We start from the raw sequence: 16,654 nt of genomic DNA on the forward strand, positions 1-16,654 counted from the left end.
TCTGAACGTCAGAGTGGACAAACTCTGGCGTTCATGCCTGAGTGAATCACAAATGGAGTCTCCACTCTGAGGTGGTGCAAGGTCTCTTTCAGTACTGGGGAGAGCCCTGGTTGGGTCTGTTTGCCACTGCAGAGAATATGCAATGTCAGCAGTTCTGCGTGCTGGAGTTTCCAAGGCAACTCTCGCTCTGAGATTCTTTTAGTCTCGAGGTCTGGCTTCCGGTATGCCTTTCCACCAATACCACTCTTGCCCAGAGTTCATGCATGGAGATTGAGCAGCGACATTTGACAGCTTTCGATCTTTTTTCTGAAGTCTGTACCAAAAATTATTTTTTCCCCTCAGTTTAATGAGTGATTTAACAAGAATCAATACTAGTATCAATTAATTGGCAGAGGGGACTGTATGGAAACTGTTATAAACGTGTTATGTTCACGAAAATATTGTCAGTAGAAACTTTGCGGAGATAATACAGTAAACTAACTTCAAAAACCTACCTAGGACCCATGCACGGGAGTAATTAGCATTTCAGATATTATTACAGAAAGACTTAGTGAGACTTTGAGGTGACTGTACACATCACAAAACATTGTAGTTGCTGGCATCAGAATATAAATGTCCTTTCCTCTCTGTTCTTCAGACATAACCTTTGTGTATTTATGTCCTTCACAACAGGGTAATCTCCTGCCTAAAGCACACACAGAGGTGTGAGGTCTCTGCATTTGCCTAGGATCAAGAAAGGGACGCCTTCTACAACAGACTCTGCAGTCCAACCCTCCCAGTACCATGCATCAGAGGGCAGTTCTTCAGAAAGTTTAATCACCAGCCCCTTACTAATAAAGTTTTCTTATCATTTCTAAAGGGAATCCAATCATCATTGCTGTGAGAAAGTAGCCTCTTTCTAGCCTTGTTACCCCCACTTTTGGCCTGTTTGTGAGTATATGTCAGGGTGTTTTCACTGTCTCACTGGGATCCTGCTAGCCAGGGCCCAGTGCTCATAGTGAAAACCCTATGTAGTCAGTATGTTTGTGTCACTGGGACCCTGCTTGCCAGGACCCAGTGCTCATAAGTTTGTGGCCTATATGTATGTGTTCCGTGTGATGCCTAACTGTCTCACTGGGGCTCTGCTAACCAGAACCTCAGTGGTTATGCTCTCTCTGCTTTCCAAATTGTCACTAACAGGCTAGTAACCAATTTCACCAATTCACATTGGCATACTGGTACACCCATATAATTCCCTAGTATATGGTACTGAGGTACCCAGGGTATTGGGGTTCCAGGAGATCCCTATGGGCTGCAGCATTTCTTTTGCCACCCATAGGGAGATCTGACAATTCTTACACAGGCCTGCCAGTGCAGCCTGAGTGAAATAACGTCCACGTTATTTCACAGCCATTTACCACTGCACTTAAGTAACTTATAAGTCACCTATATGTCTAACCTTCACTTGATGAAGGTTGGGTGCAAAGTTACTTAGTGTGTGGGCACCATGGCACTAGCCAAGGTGCCCCCACATCGTTCAGGGCAAATTCCCCGGACTTTGTGAGTGCGGGGACACCATTACACGCGTGCGCACTATACATAGGTCACTACCTATGTATAGCGTCACAATGGTAACTCCGAACATGGCCATGTAACATGTCTAAGATCATGGAATTGTCACCCCAATACCATTCTGGCATTGGGGAGACAATTCCATGATTCCCCGGGTCTCTAGCACAGAACCCGGGTACTGCCAAACTGCCTTTTCAGGGTTTGCACTGCAGCTGCTGCTGCTGCCAACCCCTCAGACAGGTTTCTGCCGGTTTAAGGATCCCCCAGCCCTGCTCTGGAGCGAAACTGGACAAAGGAAAGGGAAGTGACCACTCCCCTAACCTGCACCTCCCAGGGGAGGTGCCCAGAGCTCCTCCAGTGTGCCCCAGACCTCTGCCATCTTGGAAACAGGTGTTGCTGGCACACTGGACTGCTCTGAGTGGCCAGTGCCATCAGGTGACGCCAGAGACTCCTTCTGATAGGCTCTTACCTTTCTTACTAGCCTATCCTCCTTCCTAGGTAGCCAAACCTCCTTTTCTGGCTATTTAGGGTCTCTGCTTTGGGGAACTCTTCAGATACCGAATGCAAGAGCTCCCCAGAGTTCCTCTGCATCTCCCTCTTCACCTTTTGCCAAAGGATTGACCGCTGACTGCTCAGGACGGCTGCAAAACCGCAACAAAGTAGCAAAGACGACTACTGCAACCTTGTATCGCTTCATCCTGCCGGCTTTCTCGCCTGTTTCCTGGTGGTGCATGCTCTGGGGGTAGCCTGCCTCCTTCTTGCACCAGGAGCTCTGAAGAAATCTCCCATGGGTCGCCTGAATCTTCCCCCTGCAACCGCAGGCAACAAAAGACTGCATCACCGGTCCTCTGGGTCCCCTCTCAGCACGACGAGCGTGGTCCCTGGAACTCAGCAACTCTGTCCAAGTGACTCCCACAGTCCAGTGACTCTTCAGTCCAAGTTTGGTGGAGGTAAGTCCTTGCCTCCCCACGCTAGACTGCATTGCTGGGTGCCACGTGATATGCAGCTGCTCCGGCTCCTGTGCACTCTTCCAGGATTTCCTTTGTGCACAGCCAAGCCTGGGTCCCTGACACTCTAACCTGTAGTGCACAACCTTCTGAGTTGTCCTCCGGCATCGTGGGACTCCCTTTTCTGACTTCGGGTGGACTCCGGTTCACTCCTCTTCTAAGTGCCTGTTGCGGTACTTCTGCGGGTGCTGCTTGCTTCTGTGAGGGCTCCCTGACTTGCTGGGCGCCTCATCCAAGTGGCGACATCCTGGTCCCTCCTGGGCCCAGCAGCATCCAAAAACCCTAACCGCGACCCTTGCAACTAGCAAGGCTTGTTTGCGGTCTTTCTGCGTGGGAACACCTCTGCAAGCTTCTTCACGAAGTGGGACATCCATCCTCTAAAGGGGAAGTTCCTAGTCCTCTTCGGTCCGGAAATCCACTGTTGTTGCATTGCTGGTGTTGGTTTTCCTTGCAGAATCCCCCTATCACGACTTCTGTGCTCTCTGGGGGTTGTAGGTGCACTTTACACCTACCTCACAGGGTCTTGGGGTGGGCTATTTTTTTAACCCTCACTGTTTTCTTACTTTCCCAGCGACCCTCTACAAGCTCACATAGGTTTGGGGTCCATTCGTGGTTCGCATTCCACTTTTGGAGTATATGGTTTGTGTTGCCCCTATACCTATGTGCTCCTATTGCAATCTATTGTAACTTTACACTGCTTGCATTACTTCCTTTTGCTATTACTGCATATTTTTGGTATTGTGTACATATATCTTGTGTATATTTCTCATCCTCATACTGAGGGTACTCACTGAGATACTTTTGGCATATTGTCATCAAAATAAAGTACCTTTATTTTTAGTATATCTGTGTATTGTGTTTTCTTATGATATTGTGCATATGACACCAGTGGTATAGTAGGAGCTTTGCAGGTCTCCTAGCTCAGCCTAAGCTGCTCTGCTATAGCTACCTTCTATCAGCCTAAGCTGCTAGAAACACCTCTTCTACACTAATAAGGGATAACTGGACCTGGTACAGAGTGTAAGTACCCCTTGGTACCCACTACAAGCCAGGCCAGCCTCCAACAATTGCCTCACCTAGGTGACTGGGTCTTCACCCTCCAGCGTCAGGGATGAAGACAATACATTTGAGCTATCTGGGACATTTGGCCATGGTACAACCAGGGGGTTCTTCTGATTCTAGTGCTATTAAAACTACCTAACATATCAATACTGTCATATACAAATTATACTGTTTCTTTCTACAGCTCTGCACCCTCAAATTGGATGCTATCTCAAAAAAGCAATGTTTATATTTCTAAATTAGTCATGAGAACAGACTGAACTTCTGTCTTTTGCCACACCTTTTTTTCTTTTAAATGGCCTCTCCTCACTTTCTATTCTCTGCATGCCTGCTCCCACTGACCACAACCTACACTTAGTAACCCTTTATCTCTATGATTATATCCATGATAGCTGTCTTCAGCTCATATAAAAAAATCACAAACTCTACTTATTTCAAAGTTATACCCCTGTAACCTAGCAATACCTTAAATCATCAAGCACATCTACTAACCCCCCTGACCATCTGCATTACTCACATACCCCAAGCCCCTACTGATCGCACCTAACTGCTGTCCATGTAATCGATCACTAAGAAACTGGAATAAATGCATGGAATGGTTTGCTGAGCACACAAGACTAATCCCAGTGACTAACAATAACATTGGACTAATCACTAACCTTAGATTCTGAAGCAGCGTCCTGCCCAGCATTAAGCAATTCAACACTATATAAATACAGTTGCAAGTACAATCTAGCTTTTAATCTAAGCTTATATGTTGGCATGCTAATGAAGTTCATCCTACCGACCTGGGGTATATTCTAAAAGGAGCCATTATTCCACGAGCCACATTTTCTACTGCTATTTTGCATACATGGAATTATGGCACTGGCGCAATTATGGGGGTCATTCTGACCTTGGCGGTCCATGACCGCCATGGCGGAGGGCGGCGGAAGCACCGCCAACAGGCTGGCGGTGCTTCCTGGGCGATTCTGACCGCCGCGGTCAGAAAAGGGGAGCCGGCGGTTTCCCGCCGGTTTCCCGCTGGCCCATGGAATCCGCCATGGCGGCGCTGCTTGCAGCACCGCCATGGGGATTCCGAGCGCCTTCCCGCCAGCCTGTTTCTGGCGGTGTCCACCGCCGGAACCAGGATGGCGGGAACGGCTGCCGTGGGGCCCCTGGGGGCCCCTGCACTGCCCATGCCACAGGCATGGGCAGTGCAGGGGCCCCCTAGCAGGGCCCCACAAAGATTTTCGCTGTCTGCTGTGCAGACAGTGAAAATCGCGACGGGTGCCACTGCACCCGTCGCACCCCTTCAACTCCGCCGGCTCCATTCCGAGCCGGCTTCATTGTTGAAGGGGCTGTCCCGCTGGGCCGGCCGGCGGTCTTCTGGCGGTCGCCCGCCGGCCCAGCGGGAAAGCCGGAATGGCCGCCGCGGTCTTTCGGCGGGAACCGCTTGACGGGCGGTGACCGCCGACCGCCGCGGTCAGAATGACCGCCTATGTGTCTATTCTTTGAGTTAAAGGCAAGCCAGAAACATTGGTTTTGCCAGTGCTTGTTGATATTGACATCTAACACTTTTGAATCATATGGTTTTCTCAGACTGTTCTTCCTCTCAATTCTGCATTAAATTTAAATGGTGTGTTCAATCTGCTATCTTCCCCTTCATTAAATTCAAGTGATAACCTGTCTGCCTAGCCTGTCTTGACTGGCATGTTCACACTCTCTTTCCTCCCCGAATTGTCTAAAGTGGCTGTTTCTCTCCTTGTAGAAAAGTAGCCTCTTTTTAGCATGGTTATCCCTACTCTTGCCTGTTTGTCAGTGTGTTTGACTGTGTTCACTGGGATTCTGCTAACCAGGGCCCCAGTGATTATGCTCTCTCTCTTCAAACTTGGTAACTTGTGCCATTTTTACCACATATTTGGCATACTGGTGCCCCATGTAAGTCCCTAGAATATGGTACCCAGGGCATTTGAGTACCAGGGGATCCCCATGGGCTGCAGCAGGTGTTATACCACCCATGGGGAACCCATGCAAAGTGTATGTGCAGGCCTACCATTGCAGCATGCGTGAAAGGGAGCATGATTCCATGCACTCTGGGGGCTCCTTGGAGGACACCGAGCATTGCTCCTACCAGCCTTCTGGGGTTTTTCGGGCAGCCCAAGCTGCTCCCACTCCTCAGACAGGTTTCTTCCCTCCTGCTGCTTGATCACCTCAAGCCCAGGAAAGCAGAACAAAGGATTTCCTTTGGGAGAGGGAGGTAACACCCCCTCCCTTTGAAAATAGGTGTTGCATGGCTTGGGAAGGGTAGCCTCCCCAAGCCACTGGTATGCTTTGAAGGGCACATTTGGTGCCCTCCGTTCATAAACCAGTCTACAGCAGTTCAGGGACATCCAGTCCCTGCTCTGGCATGAAATAAGACAATGGAAAAGGGGAGTGGCAACTCCCCTATCCATCACCACCCTTGGGGTGGTGCCCAGATCGCCTCCAGAGGGCCCCTGGGTTCTGCCATCTTGAATCCAAGGTTGGCAGGGACCTCTGGGAGCATCTGAGTGGCCAGGTCAGGCAGGTGGTGTCAGAGCCCCCTGGGTTCTCTGATTCAGCTTGCAAGATTCCAGCAGCACTCCTCTGCAACCTCTACTTCGATTTCTAGGCACTGGAACCAACATCTGCATCCACGACGAAGACTCTGCTTGCAACATTGTTTCCACGGCTCCTTCCAGCTTCTGCAACATTTCCCCGCTGTGCATCCTCTGAGGACGGCAAGTCTCCAGTCTGCACGAGAAGGAATAAGGAATCTCCTTTGGAATGAAGGAGTCACTCCTCCTACATCCTTGGGCACCAACTACGACGACGACCGGCTGCGTGGATCTCCTCTCATCCTGAGTTGTGTGGATCCTGCATCACGGGTGGTGGTCCAGAGTAGTGCTCTTGGTTCTCCTTGCCAGCTGTCCAACTTTGGTCTAGGTAAGCCTTTGCCTTCCCACGCTGGACAGTACAACGGTGCACTGCGTCTCTTGTAGCTACTAAGGCTTGTTGGCATCTCCTCCAAGGGATCTTCAGGCTCCGTGTAGCTTCAGCCCCCAGCACGCCTTCCTGCGACGCACAGCCCTCTGCATGCTTCTCCTGCGGCGTGGGACCCTTCTCCAGTTGTACCATGGGTTGAGTCCTCCTGGACCTTGCTGGTCCCCTGCAGCTCCAGCGAGACTTCTGCCTTTGCCAAGGCTTGTTGGTGGCTTTTCCTCGCCACTGACCAACTGCAGTCATCCATCTGGCGTGGGACGTCGCCTGCATCCACCAAGAACTATTCATCTGCTCAAGGGCTGCTTTCCTGACTCTTTGTCCTACAGTTGACCAACTCCTGCATCCACAGCTGGGTGGGTAGTAGCTCCTGCTCCCCCTGGACTCTTCTGTGACTTCTGGACTTGGTCCCCTTCTTCCACAGGTCTCCCTCTTCAGGAATCCACCGCTAGTTTCTTGCAGTCTTGTCTGGGTGTTGTATTGTCTTCTTTTTCACCCTTTTGGGTGGTTTAACTTACTCCTTTCTTCCTGGTTGCTGGGAGGGGGGGGGGTTCGGGGGCAAGAGATATTGTGGTAGTGCCTCCCAGCACCCCTCTACACATTCCACTTACTTAAGTGGGGGTCCTGTAGGGTCACTATTGCCTATTTGCATCTGCACTGTTTTATATCACCTTTTATGCCTATTTCTGATAACTAGTGTACATATATAGTATGTTTACTTGCATCCTATATGAAGGTTGCCTATCTAGTTTTTTTGGTATTGTGTTACGGTAATAAAGACCATTTATTTTCGTAACACTGAGTGTTTTCTTTCATGTGTGTAAATACTGTGTGACTACAATGGTATTGCATGAGCTTTGCATGTCTCCTAGATAAACCTTGGCTACTCATTCAAATTACCTCTAGGGAGCCTGGCTTCTAGACACTGCCTACATTTCACTGATAGCGGAACCCTGGACCTAGTATAAGGTGTAAATACCATAGGTGCCCACCACAAACTAGGCCAGGTTCCTGCACTCTGCATCTGTGTATTGTAGACAAATGAATAAATACCTTCTAGCGTTTATAAATGATCAAAAGAAGATTGAAAATACCAGAGGATTTACAATCTATTTGCATAGGTAATACCCTCCCACCACACTGTTAAGTTTATCTTCTAATGTAGGATATATGTAAAGATTTTATACTAATACTCTTCTTCCATTATTGTTTTTTTTTGTTTTTTTTTTTTTTTTATAGCTCTGGATTGGCAGCAAAGGACTCTCCCAGGGCAAGTCCAAAGGCAAGATCTACGTGATAGATGCCGACAAGAAGAGTGTTGAGAAGGAGCTGGTAGCCCATGCCGATGCTGTAAAATCCTTGTGCTCTGCAGAGAACAGATATGTTCTGAGCGGCTCAGGGAGAGAGGATGGAAAGATCGCCATCTGGACCGTGGAATAGAGTTGTTCTCTGGACCCTTGAAAAAGTCCTCTCATTGGACTTTGTATATGGAGGTTGATGTCTCCATAGCCGTTTTCTAGTAGGTTCTCCACTCAAGCTTTGTTGTGAAACAAACAGAATGTGGCATCGCTGCTCAAGTTCCTAAAAGACATTCAGATTTTAGTGCAATAAGGAGTCTTCTGTTTAAGTTGAAGAACAAAGATTGTTTATTCTAATAACATTCCGAGGTCGATATTATTTGCTACAGTATACACCTCTGGCCTGCACATATTTCGGTCTGTAGTTTTGCCAATGCTTGTACGAAGCCACACTTTGAGTTAAACGTCTGCCCCCCCCCCCCCCCCCCCCCCCCCCCCCCCCCATAACTATCACCTCTCTAATCCGTTTTGTTGGACCTTACCTTCCGTTGACTACAGTGAAGTACCTAAGTGCCTCCAAGGACCATTTATAAGTTTAAAAATACACACAAGTCCTTCATTATTGCCACTGTGTGTACTTTATGTACATTTTTAAATTGTATTCTTCGTGTCAATGCTGTCTTCAAATTGTATGTGTTACCTAGGTCTGGTGGTTTAGTGGACCGTTTAATTCACTCTAGGGTTCTGAGTTTCATCACATTGTCACAGGATCAAGTCCTGGGCGCTCACTTAGCCTTTCACCCCTCAGATGTCGATAAAATGAGCACCATTGAGTTGGGTAAAATTAAACCTCAGTTATCTCTTTACAAATGCCAAGACATCTTCAAAGTGAGCATGTGCTCTTCAGGTTCTCCTGTTAAGTTATTAACCAAGACCAGCTACTCTGCACAGTAATTAATAGCTTATAGTTCCTCCAAACACAGTAAAATTAAATTCCTGCTCAGAATGGCAAAGTAGAGGTCTTGACGATAATGGCAACAGCATAATCTGGTCTTGTCACTTGAACTTTCTTTCTTCGAGCATGATTGCTGTGTCTAAGACATCGATTTATAAAACAATAGATTCTTTAACATATTTTTATTTTTAACTATGGCTTATTTTAACTGTAGGAATTTCAGCTTGGCGTTCGCAGTTCTGTCTGTTATAGCAGGGGCGTATGCCCTGCTTTGTGCTCTCCAAATGCTATTATAGAAGAGGCCGCAGATGCTTGTGTGTCCCCGTTGGTGATATTGACGTGTTGTCATGAGAGGGTGTTCTTCCGTTTGCATGTGGTCATGGTCCCATGCAAATAAGACAATCTCTTTACCGCTCAGCGGGTGCCATATCATAGACTTGGATGCTGATGCAAACAGGCCCTTAGAAGTCGCCCTACAGGCTTGTGCAGACACTCACTGCACCTGCCTGCAGTGGGATCTCTCTCCCTTCATTAAATGCAGGCGGGGTTTCTCCTGCATTATGAAACATGGAGTGCCTTTGAAGCAGGCACTTTGTATTTCACTGAATGTCCTGCCTCCATGCAGCGCAAGTTCACAGCTGCCCTGGGGACAGCGCATTCTTGATAATACGGCGCACTGCCCCTGTTTGCACCAGGCACACCTGATTAAATGTGCACTGTGGCGCAAATGGGAGTAGTGCGCACTTTGCCTAATATGGCCCCAGATATGCAATAGATTTGGTTACCTGCAAACCAAAGCAAGTGAAGCGTTGATGGTGATGCATATGCATTACTGCAAATTGATCTAAATCAATCCCTGCAGATAGCTGACAGGTTGCAAAAACCCTCAAGGTTAGGCCACGAGTGTGATAGAGCGCTCCACAAATACACATATACAGTCACCTAGACTGTGACCTCACACGAGCATTGTTGCATAAAGCCTTCCTCAATATTGCATCATTGGCTCACGATTTCATTCAGTGTCAAAATTAAAGTTCCCTTCCGCATGCAGTAGGCCTTCCGGAGCAAGTGATAAGGATATCTGCAGAAGCTTGCTCCTCACTAGACACTATCAGGCAGCCTGTGTTCATCAAGTACATCAGCATCCCCAAAACTGATGCTCAACCAGAAACATCCTATAGCTCAAGAAGTACGATTCCAGACTTTGCAAAGTCCTTAACCCTGTCTCGCGTGTAGATCAACACTTTATTATCATCAAATGGATCTTTACAAGCAAACTGTTAATTAGAAATTGAGGACTTTAAGTAGTGACACGTCAGGTGTGTTTGATTGTGGCCTAACACTAATGGTAGCAAGTGAGGATAAATTTTTCTTGACTCATTGAGATTAAATCAGTAATATATTTAATGCACGCACAACTGTAGGGGATTCGGTATCACTATAAAGTACATACAGTAGGTAACTGGGCAAAATGGGCTAAAAGTGTATTAAAACAAAACCATCTGGACTAACATAAGTGGCCATGTTTGACCACTCATAGTTCTCTGCTGCTTCTTAAATTTCTCTAAACCACAAGCACAGCGCAACAATGTGCTTTAAAACCTCAGAGCTCACCTTTTCATTAGACAATGCCTCTTACTGACTGAGCATGCAGTGTAGCAAGTTTATACAATTTTATGTGTTTTGAGTGCAGGTTACTCCAAGTTCCTGGGACCTGCCTAACTATTACCAAAACCACAAAAAGGCTCTTCTGGTATTCAAATCACTAAATTGAATAGATACTGCATTACGATGCAGAAGGCATGAGATATCCCTGTAACAGATTATTTCCAGGCATTTCATTGCTGGTCAGATTGGGGAAAGCAGAAATTCATGCTTTTCAACTTTTAGTGCAATTCAACATATGCTGAAATTTGCTATTTTTCGGGGTTGTGTCAGCGTTGGTGTCTGGATATTGTGATTGCACAAACCATTTATCATTAGGCCTCAGCAGTTTGAGAGGTTCTGCGTTTGTTCCCACACTCCATTAAATTGTATATGCCACCATTTTTCTCCCTTGCCAGATACTGCACTTTATCTTACTCTGCACTCAGCTACACTCCACCGCATTCCTCAAGTCACTACTCTCTACACTGCCTCTTTCCAACTACATTCAAACTCCAAAAAAGCTCCCTATTCCAGATAAGACTCTCCTGATTTCCCCTTGCTTAAAATTTGCTGTTTTGTATGTAAAACCGGAATGTTTATCGTTATTGACTATTCATTTTTGGCAACTATTTACATAACGTGCATCACAAACCTCTGAGAAAGACTTTGCACATGCTCACCACCCAAGAATTTGCATTAATCATACAGAAGATGAAAAGATGACTGGGGCTCAATGTGTAATTCTTTCTTGGACTGTTAAGACTGCCACCTGTCCTACTAACTTTGCTGATGTTTCACGTAAGGTGTATAGTGACCACTAGAGACTCCACTGCGATCCGCAGGATGTTTAATAGAAGTCATGAAAGAGGTCAGCTAGATTAAGCCAAACACTACACTCCATCCCCGAGATGAGCTGGGATACCATTATTAATCCGAAAAAAGAATATTACGTACAAAAGTGATGTTTATGAAAATATATTCATATTTAATGAAAAAATGTATCCATATAATCATATTGCTTCCAGCTTAAATATGACACTGTAAGTACTGCCCACTTCTCTGGATGCATTCAAAACTTCAAAAGGGGAACCTAAACAAGCAGGGCTTTTGCTGTTTGTTCTCTCCCTTGCTTTTCATATGGTTGGTCATGCCATCTTTATCGGTCGTCACAGAGCAGTAGGGCAAGTAGGTAAATCTCTAGAGTGGTTTATGTCCTTCCTCAGTGGTTGGACTCAGGCTGCATCCCCAGGATTCCTCATTCTCCCTGATTTTGTTGAATCACTTTGTACAACTGCTGCAGGACGTAATCCATTTCTCTGGATTTAAGGCTGTCTCCAGTGGTGACAACATTCAGCTTTTGTTGAATTTGACCAATGTGTGAACAACTCTATTGTCCAGCAAGAGGATTTCCTTGCTAGTGTCCATTATTAGATAGTTACAGACTTCTTTTTTTAAAGATGAATGATGAGAAGGCAGAGGCCATATTCGAGGAAGTGTGTAATATTGTTGGTCCTTTGGGTTTGGGTTGATCTTTTTGAGCCTCTTGGTCACCTCTGTCTTTAAGGTGAAGAACCTGGGTGGCTTAACATTTGGTAAACAGCTCTCCTTTGATGTCCAGGTCCAAAATGTAAGGTCTGGGTGCGTTTGCCCCTCAAAAAAAGAGTCATCCCCAAAATGCCAGGAGGGATAGGGTGAGTTTATACCTATAATAAGACCAGTACCCTCTTGTGCAACCAGCCTTCCCAATTCTTAGGTAAGAGTAGACTGCACTAAAACGCTTGCACCTTAAAAAAAAATCCTCAATTCACTTTCACATTGAAACAAATTGTATATTTGTACACCCTAGTATCAAAAACCAATCTTTTTTCTCTGTATCTAAAGTTTCATGTTATATTTTATTAAGTTCTCATAAAATACTTTTTTGCTTATAAAAAAACCTTTCATAAACATACAAGTACACTCCATATGTTCCCTCATTCACATCAAACTATTTTTTTATTACCCATAGTGTACATAATCAAACACATTCATATGTAAAAAAATAACGTTTATAACAATGCATGCAACTTTATAAAACCACATAAAAACTGTTGAGTTATGAAAACACATAAAAATACTGTTGACGCGGCGTTTCAATGATATTCCTAGCATGTGTTTTTGCAACACTGTTTCTTTCAAATGAGTCTACCTTTTCTTACTCCAGAAATGCACAACAGTGTCTTGGGTGCCAGCATTCTGGGCCTCCACTATAGCAATGCTCTGTACCCCTAGCTTTCGATTCTTTGGTGAGTAAGCTGCAAAGAATTTAGAGCATTGCAATCAAGCTGTCCTCCAGGCAGTGTAATTGTCACCATGTTTCTGCAGCCTAACTTTCTATTCATTAGCCCTCGTGAAGCAAAGCTTTCACTGTGCATGTCATAAAATGGTGTCTGTGAGACCCCTTCAATCCATTGAATTAAATCTCATCTTTAAGAATATTTGCTGTGGGATGGGGAGCGAATAGAGAGAATTTAGAGGCCTAGGCACTAAATTGTAAAACAGTTTTCTGCTTCAATCCTGGCTGCATTGCAGACCATCTTCAGTTTTGCAGTGCTGTGAAGAACCCTCTCATATCTATGTTTTTGTCTTTGCTCCAGGTGTCTCCTGTTGGGGTACTGCCACCACAATGACTATGAGAAAGTTGCTTTACAAATCAATAAAATGCAAATAAGTCAAATAAGGAAATGTGGTCACCAGCCAATCATGTTAACATAACCTAGTCAATCATTTTCTGGAAATCTAATCCTGTTATGTAGGGCAATGTATTGGAGTACCCATTACAGTTATCTGTTATTTGCATACCATCTAGTTACACTCCATCTGGAGTGCCTAAATTGTCTCATAGCACTGTTAATTATGAGTGCTGTGTTTGCTGAACGTATTAAATAAACTTGAAATGCAGACAAACCACTGCAGACAGTGTCCGCATTCTCAACCCTCTATTAAAATGTCCATCTCAGTCGCCAAGGGAAATTATTTGTAGGTGTTCTTAAGAAGCATAAAGACACTCAAAAGTTTTGACTTCAGAATAATGAAAACCTTAGTTCTGCTTGTACAGATTACAGTTTGGGGTATTTAGGTTTGATACTGATCTTGCTGTAAGTAGGCTCATTTGGTGGGCTTCAGTATCCTTTGTAATGCCTTAACATTGACTTCTGATTCACTTTTACATTATGAATATGCATTAGTAGACAGCTCCAGTAAACTGTTCATAATATGTAACCAATTAAGCCTTTCTTTCTCTGAAGTTAAAGAATTTACAGTATTTTGTCCTTTCCTAAGTTCAGGTCAGTGACTTGTAGATTATATACAAATATCTGCAACAGGCACATTGATCAAATGTTATAATACCAGAAGCCAGCAACAGGAAGGAATGGTGAGCTCCTCAGTCATATATTATACAACACAATCTTTACTGTGTCACTTTAAACAGTGGGTGTTTGAACCAAACACAAAGCACTGTTTTTACTTGCCGTAGTAGAAAGAAAAAAGTATTTCTTTTAGCCTAAATTGGACCATAAACCCTGTAAATATAAACTTAAATGCAGTACCCATATTTTGTGAATTTTTTAAAAGCTATTTTGTTATACCAAACAGTTGAGAGCTTTATAACATTTTACCAATATTTTTTAACAAAACTAGTTTTATACCATTTACTCTCACTTTTTAAAGCTTCTGGATATCACACAGAAATCTCAGCATTGTGTGCTCAGTCCACTGAGCGTAATCTAAAAGCTGTACCTGACAATGAGGGGTTAAATCTTACTGCCTGCTTAAACTGATTCCAAGTAGGCAACCAGCATTATATTATTAAAGTGTATTGTGCCTATCTTGTAAAGCTGACAGCATGAAAAAAGTGAGCAGGAAAAGTGAGATTGGCCTAAACCTTAGCATGCACCTTCTGATGGATACAACTACCTGTGGATTCCTCACCTGATGAATACTCCCATGGCGCCAGCATTTGACGGAAATCTTCTTACTAGTCTCTGCACGTCGACGAGGACGTCACTCTAGCCCACGCGACGCCGTCTGACGTCATACAGGCAATAAGAAGTCCTCGCCGACGTGCCGATGACAGTTCCCTTTTTTCCGTGCATTCGAAACGGTTATCTTCGAGGGAGTTACTGTTACCTTCGTGGTTACAGTGTATTGTCTGCTGCGTAGTCTTCTCTGCGGTAACAATGTCTCAGAGGAAGTCGGGTTTCAAGCCCTGTCGAGAGTGTGGGGGCAAGATGTCAGTTACAGATCCTCACTCCGACTGTCTATGGTGTTTGAGCTCCGACCACGACGTCTCGACTTGCGATTCATGTCAACACATGAATCCGAAGGCCCTCAAAGAGCGCGAGGCCAAGTTATTTATGGCAAAGTCAAAGAAGAAGGAGAAACATCATAAGAAGTCTTCTTCGCCAAGGTCTCACCGGCGTCATCGAGACTCCCGGCGCCGTAGAGACTCACGACGTCACTCCAGCAAGGAGTCTCGTTCGAGGTCACCTTCGGCTCGGCGTCGGAGGACTTGGGAGGTCAGCCCCACGGTCACGCCGCATCCATCGACGCCGTTGCCCTCTCCGGCGTCACCGACTTCACCTGGTCAGGCGTCAGTGATTGAGGTGGTGCAGCCTCTTGTGTTTTCTCCGGCGTCGCAGACGTCGAGGCCGGCGTCGGGGTCGCCCTCGATCCAGGCACCCCAGTATCCGGCTTTTCCCACTCCTGGAGCCGATAGTACCGCGTTTCTTAATGCGATGTATACCATCTTTCAGCAGATGGCTCCAGGAGCTGCTCCGGCTGGTCCTTCGGGGCCCTTGGCCTTTTCGTTGGGTGATCCTGCGCCTCTTCGGCCGGCACCCTTTATGCCCTTTCTCCCTTTTGGGAATGTGGGCTCGGCGCCGGTGCCGGCGTCGGTGGCCGCTCCGGTGGCTTCGGATGTTTCGGCCCCGGAGGTTGCCCCTCCGTCGAAGTCAGGATTTTGCCCTGTGACTCCGGTTGGTCCATCGGCTCCAAGACCTCGTCCTCCGGCTCCTGCCTCGGCGCCGAAGCTGCCTGTGGCGCCGGACGCGGCGTCAGATGCTTCTGGAGATCGGCGCCGTTCTTCGACGTCGGCGGAGGCCATGTCGACTCCGCGTATCGAGGAGAGACTTCATTCGAGGAGGCGTGCTCTCCGTCTTTTAGAAGAGCAAGAGTACCAGCGAGTCCTAGAGGAGGGAGAGATTGAGGACTCTGGAGACGGACTGCATGGTCTGGATACAGCCAGTGGGCTGGACACTTCCCCTGAGTGGGACCTTTCATCTCCAGGGGAATATACGGAGGAGGCTGCTTCCTTTCATGCTGTGGTGAGGAAGGCAGCGAGCTTTTTGGACCTGCCTTTGCCGGTGGCAGAGGCAAAGCAGAATTTGCTGACAGAGGTATTGCATCCGGCCTCTGCTGCAGCTGAGCCTCTCTTGCCATTTAATGAGGCTTTGCTGGATCCGGTGTTGGAGGTGTGGAAGAAGCCGGTGTCTTCCTCGGCCGTTCATAGGGCTGTGGCCAGGAGGTATCGAGCTGCACCATCTGACCCTGGCTTTCTCTCTAGACACCCTACGCCGGAGAGCTTGGTGGTGCAAGCCTCCTGTTCCTCAAAGTCAGCGCCTGGTTCCTTCCCGACGGTGCCTGGAGACAGAGACTCCAAGAAACTGGATGCGCAGTCCAAGAAAATATTTTCGTCATGCAGTTTGGCGTTGAAGGCCACCAACGCCACGTGCATTCTGGGGAGGTACATCCATGCGCTGATGGATGATATTTCGTCTTCATTCACGGAGCTTCCCCAGGGTCTTTTGGATGTGGTCTCGGACGCCCAGGCTGCCGCGACCCAGATTATCCAGTCTGGGCTGGACACGACCGACTCGGTGGCCAGGGCGATGGGCACGGCTGTGGTGGCAAGAAGACAGGCCTGGCTCCGAAACTCAGGGTTCTCTGCGGATGTGCAGTCGACCCTGCTGGACCTCCCGTTTGATGGGGACAGACTGTTTGGAGCCAAGGCAGATTCAGCCTTGGAACGATTTAAGGAGAGCAGAGCCACAGCCAAATCGTTAGGACTGCAAGCTCCTTCTTCCTCTGCCTCT

At 46.7% G+C, this 16,654-nt stretch overlaps 1 protein-coding gene across 1 annotated transcript in view; it reads left to right on the plus strand.

The window, feature by feature from the left end:
• DENND3 (DENN domain containing 3) overlaps positions 1-8,397 on the plus strand; it is a 372,298-nt gene extending 363,901 nt beyond the window's left edge. Inside the window, exon 23 of the mRNA XM_069220830.1 lies at positions 7,860-8,397. Coding sequence (XP_069076931.1) covers positions 7,860-8,060 — 201 coding nt within the window. The 3' untranslated portion in view covers positions 8,061-8,397. The remainder of the gene's footprint in view (positions 1-7,859) is intronic.
• Positions 8,398-16,654: the final 8,257 nt, after the last annotated feature.

The sequence above is a fragment of the Pleurodeles waltl genome, chromosome 2_2, assembly GCF_031143425.1.
Source record: "Pleurodeles waltl isolate 20211129_DDA chromosome 2_2, aPleWal1.hap1.20221129, whole genome shotgun sequence".
In the NCBI taxonomy this organism is placed as follows: Eukaryota; Metazoa; Chordata; class Amphibia; order Caudata; family Salamandridae; genus Pleurodeles; species Pleurodeles waltl.